Raw genomic sequence first — 4,160 nt, 5'->3', positions numbered from 1 at the left:
GCCGCCGCCCGCAGGGATGCTCACCATCACCGACTTCATCAACATCCTGCACCGCTACTACAAGTCGCCCATGGTGAGGAGAGGGGCCCGCGGGGACCCCCGGCCCGCGCCGGCCGCCCCGGCGCCGCTCACGGCCCTGTCCCCTCCGCGCGCGCCCAGGTGCAGATCTACGAGCTGGAGGAACATAAAATAGAGACGTGGAGAGGTGAGGGGAGCGCTGCCCGCCGGAGCGGCCCCGCGGTGCCACCCGCGTCCCCACGGTGCCACCCGCGTCCTCATGGTGCCACCCGCGTCCCCGCGGTGCCACCTGCAACCTCCTGGTACCACCCACGTCCCCACGGTGCCACCTGCGTCCCCACACTGCCACCCACGTCCTCATGGTGCCACCTGCAACCTCCTGGTACCGCCCGCGTCCCCGCGGTGCCACCCACATCCCCACGGTGCCACCCACGTCCTCATGGTGCCACCTGCAACCTCCTGGTGCCATCCACATCCCCACGGTGCCGCCTGCTTCCCCACGGTGCCACCTGCAACCTCCTGGTGCCCACGTCTCCACGCTGCCACCCGCATCCCCACACTGCCACCCACGTCCTCCTGGTGCCACCTGCGTCCTCGTGCTGCCCATGTCCCCACGGTGCCACCTGCAACCTCCTGGTGCCACCTGCGTCCCCGCGGTGCCACCTGCAACCTCCTGGTGCCACCCACGTCCCCATGGTGCCACCTGCAACCTCCTGGTGCCACCTGCGTCCCCACGGTGCCACCCGCGTCCTCATGGTGCCACCTGCATCCCCACACTGCCACCCACGTCCCCACGGTGCCACCCGCGTCCCCACACTGCCACCCGCGTCCTCGTGGTGCCACCCACGTCCTCGTGCTGCCCACGTCCCTACGGTGCCACCTGCAACCTCCTGGTGCCGTCCACATCCCCACGGTGCCGCCCGCTTCCCCACGGTGCCACCTGCGTCCTCGTGCTGCCCACGTCTCCACGCTGCCACCCGCATCCCCACACTGCCACCCACGTCCTCGTGGTGCCACCTGCGTCCCCACGGTGCCACCTGCAACTTCCTGGTGCCGCCCGCGTCCCCGCGGTGCCACCCGCGTGCCCAACGTCTCTCCCCACAGAGGTCTACTTGCAGGACTCCTTCAAGCCGCTGGTGTGCATCTCCCCCAACGCCAGGTAGGCCCCGCGGGGGCTCGGGTGGCCACCTCGGGGCCGGTCCCCGTGGGCTTTGTGGCTGCTGCTGCACGGGACGCCAATGCCCCCGTCCGCGGGGCCGCGCTGTCCCCATCCCGCCTTTGCCTGCGCTGTGTCCTGCCCGGCTCGGAGCTGCTGCTTCCGCTCTGCCCCTGCTCTCCCGCAGCCTCTTCGACGCCGTCACCTCCCTGATCCGCCACAAGATCCACCGCCTGCCCGTCATCGACCCCGACTCGGGCAACACGCTCTACATCCTCACCCACAAGCGCATCCTCAAGTTCCTCAAGCTCTTTGTGAGTCCCACCTCGCGCCGCGGGAGCCGGAGACGAAGCAGCGCCGGCTCAGCGGGACGCTGTCCCCGTCCCCCGCAGATCACGGAGGTCCCGAAGCCCGAGTTCATGGCCAAGACGTTGGAGGAGCTGCGGATCGGCACCTACAGCAACATCGCCGTGGTGCGGACCAGCACGCCCATCTACGTGGCCCTGGGCATCTTCGTGCAGCACCGCGTGTCCGCCCTGCCCGTCGTCGATGACTCGGGTGAGCGCTGGGCCGGTGACACCGGCCGCCTCCGTTGTTCCTTAATGGCCCTTGTGGCGCTCCGGGCACCTCTCACCAGCCGCTCCTCCCCTCGCGCAGGGCGCGTTGTGGATATTTACTCCAAATTCGACGTCATCGTAAGTCCATAGGGACGGGGGGGAAGCCGGGGGTCCCGGCGCCTCCAAAGCCCCCCTCCCGCGCCGTTGCCTGCCCCAGAACCTGGCGGCCGAGAAGACCTACAACAACCTGGACGTGACAGTGACGCGGGCGCTGCAGCACCGCTCGCACTACTTCGAGGGCGTCCTCAAGTGCTACAAGCACGAGACGCTGGAGACCATCATCAACCGCCTCGTGGAGGCCGAGGTAGCGCCCTGCCCGGGCGGGCGGGCGCCTCGGAGCCCCCGCACCGGCCTCATCTCCCCCTTCCCACCCACCCCCGAACGTTTCCCGCCCCCCAGGTGCATCGGCTGGTGGTGGTGGACGAGAGCGACGTGGTCAAGGGCATCGTGTCCCTCTCGGACATCCTGCAGGCCCTGGTTCTGCCGGAGGGGCCCAAGCCCTGACCCGCTGCCGGGGTTTTGGGGGGTGCGGGGGCATTGGGCCTGTTCTGCTGTCCCCCACTTACCCCCCCCATCCCGTGCCCCCTCCCCAGGGCCGCCCGGCTTTGGGGGGGGTCCCACTCACCAGCAACACCAGCAATAATCGCCCACCACGGGGCTGCTGCCGCCCGCCCTGAGCTGAGCCGGGGAGGGGGCAGCTCCGGGTGGCCCCCGCAGGGTCCCGGCGGGGAAAGCGCTGCCCGGAGCACACACAGAACTCGGGCCGAGTTCGGCCGCCCCCTCCCCGTGTCCCTTCGGCGTCCGGCCCCGCTGGCCCTTGTCACACGGGGCTTCACTCGGCGGGTTCCACTCGGCTCCGGCCGGGCAGGGGCTGCCGGCCCCGCGTCCCCCCCGCCCCGGGGCTGCCCACTCGCCCCTCACCGCTTGTGTGCGTGGAGAGGAGCCGCTAATAAAGGCCAGCCCTGGCACCTGCGCCCGCCTCGCGCCCCTTCCCTGCGGCATCTCCGGGGGGTCCGTGGCGCCGGGAATCTGCTGATTGAGGCACCGGGCGCTCAATCCCTGTTTGTTCTGCCCGTGGCTTTTCTCAAAGGCCGGGATTGGGGACAGGACGGGGACAGCGGACAAGCGCCTGGCCCCGGGGGCTGCGGTGGCGCTCGGGGAGGTGCCAGGCCCGGCCCTGCTGAGCGCGGCACATTCCCGGCCTGGGGGGAGGCCGGAGCCTCGAGCCGGTGGCTCCCGGCAGAGCTCCCGGCTCCCGGCAGAGCTCCCGGCCGAGCTCCCGGCTCCCGGTTGAGCTCCCGACTCCCAGCCAAGCTCCTGGCTCCCAGCCGAGCTCCCAGTTCCCGCTCAAGCTTCCAGCACCTGGCCAAGCTCCTGCCTCCTGACCAAGCTCCCGGCTGAGTTCCCAGCTCCCAGCAGAGCTGCTGCCTGCTGGGCGAGCTCCCAGCTGCGCTCCTGGCTCCGGGCAGAGCTCCCGGCCGGCACGGGGCCTGCGGGGGCTCGTGGGGCACCAGGTGAGAGCCGGACAGGGGGCTGGTGTCCGTGCCGGGGGGTGCCGGCGGCGGCGCCGGTGCCGCCCGCGGTGCCGGTGCCGCCGCCGTTGCCATGCCGCCGCCGGCGGGTTGCTAAGCTCCGCGCGGAGCCCGCGTGGGCTGCAGCGCGCGGTGCCAAACCCGGCAATTCCGCACGGATCATCACAAGCTGGGGGGGGGGGTGCGGAAGGGATCCCAGGGCCCCCCACTCCTCCCCGGGGCGGCTGGCGGCACCGGGCAGCGAGTGCGGGCCTGGGGGCTTGGACGGGCCCGGATCCACTGGCACCAGTGGCGGGTTTGGGGCAGGGGGGCACGGGGACACGTTGCACCCCCCGGGGGCAGCGGGCACCCATGGCGGGCGGCCCCGCGGCGGGCGCCGGGCGCGTGCGGCTCCGCGAGCGGCTGCTGCTGCTCCACATCGACACCGTGTCCTGCTGCAGCCTGGGGGCACCCATGGGCGCTGCCTGCCGCCCGCCCCAGCCCTGGACCTACCGCAGCGTCGCCGGCGAGTTCGCGTGAGTGAGCGGGGGGCCGAGGTGGTGGCGCTGGGGGTGGGGGGCACGCGCAGAGTGTCACGCGTCCCACGGCCGCCGTGTCCCCCTGTTTTGCAGGTACCTGGAGCGGAGCTTTGTGGCAGAGCTGGGCCCCCCCCGGCCCCTGGCAGAGCCCTCTGCGCCCCCCCATGCCTGGAGGCAGCAGGACCCCCCCCGAGGCTGCCAACCCTGGCCGTCGGGGGCTGCCCCCCCCCAGCCTGTGGCGGCGGGCAGGCCGGGCCCCCCCAGCTACGAGGCCCACATGCTGCGTATGGCCCAGGCCCGGCGGCCGGGCCCCCCCCCG

General features: G+C 72.4%; 1 protein-coding gene across 1 annotated transcript in view; it reads left to right on the top strand.

Moving 5' to 3' along the window:
- The window catches only part of PRKAG1 (protein kinase AMP-activated non-catalytic subunit gamma 1), a 2,827-nt gene extending 433 nt beyond the window's left edge, over positions 1-2,394 (top strand). Inside the window, exons 3-10 of the mRNA XM_026042796.1 lie at positions 15-73; positions 160-205; positions 1,123-1,177; positions 1,362-1,488; positions 1,567-1,732; positions 1,832-1,869; positions 1,949-2,095; positions 2,191-2,394. Coding sequence (XP_025898581.1) covers positions 15-73; positions 160-205; positions 1,123-1,177; positions 1,362-1,488; positions 1,567-1,732; positions 1,832-1,869; positions 1,949-2,095; positions 2,191-2,295 — 743 coding nt within the window. The 3' untranslated portion in view covers positions 2,296-2,394. The remainder of the gene's footprint in view (positions 1-14; positions 74-159; positions 206-1,122; positions 1,178-1,361; positions 1,489-1,566; positions 1,733-1,831; positions 1,870-1,948; positions 2,096-2,190) is intronic.
- Positions 2,395-4,160: the final 1,766 nt, after the last annotated feature.

This window comes from Nothoprocta perdicaria, unplaced genomic scaffold (genome assembly GCF_003342845.1).
Source record: "Nothoprocta perdicaria isolate Ctin4 unplaced genomic scaffold, notPer1 scaffold_314, whole genome shotgun sequence".
Classification (NCBI taxonomy): domain Eukaryota; kingdom Metazoa; phylum Chordata; class Aves; order Tinamiformes; family Tinamidae; genus Nothoprocta; species Nothoprocta perdicaria.
Note: the sequence above shows the minus strand (reverse complement) of the source record. Positions and strands in the feature narration are given on the sequence as shown.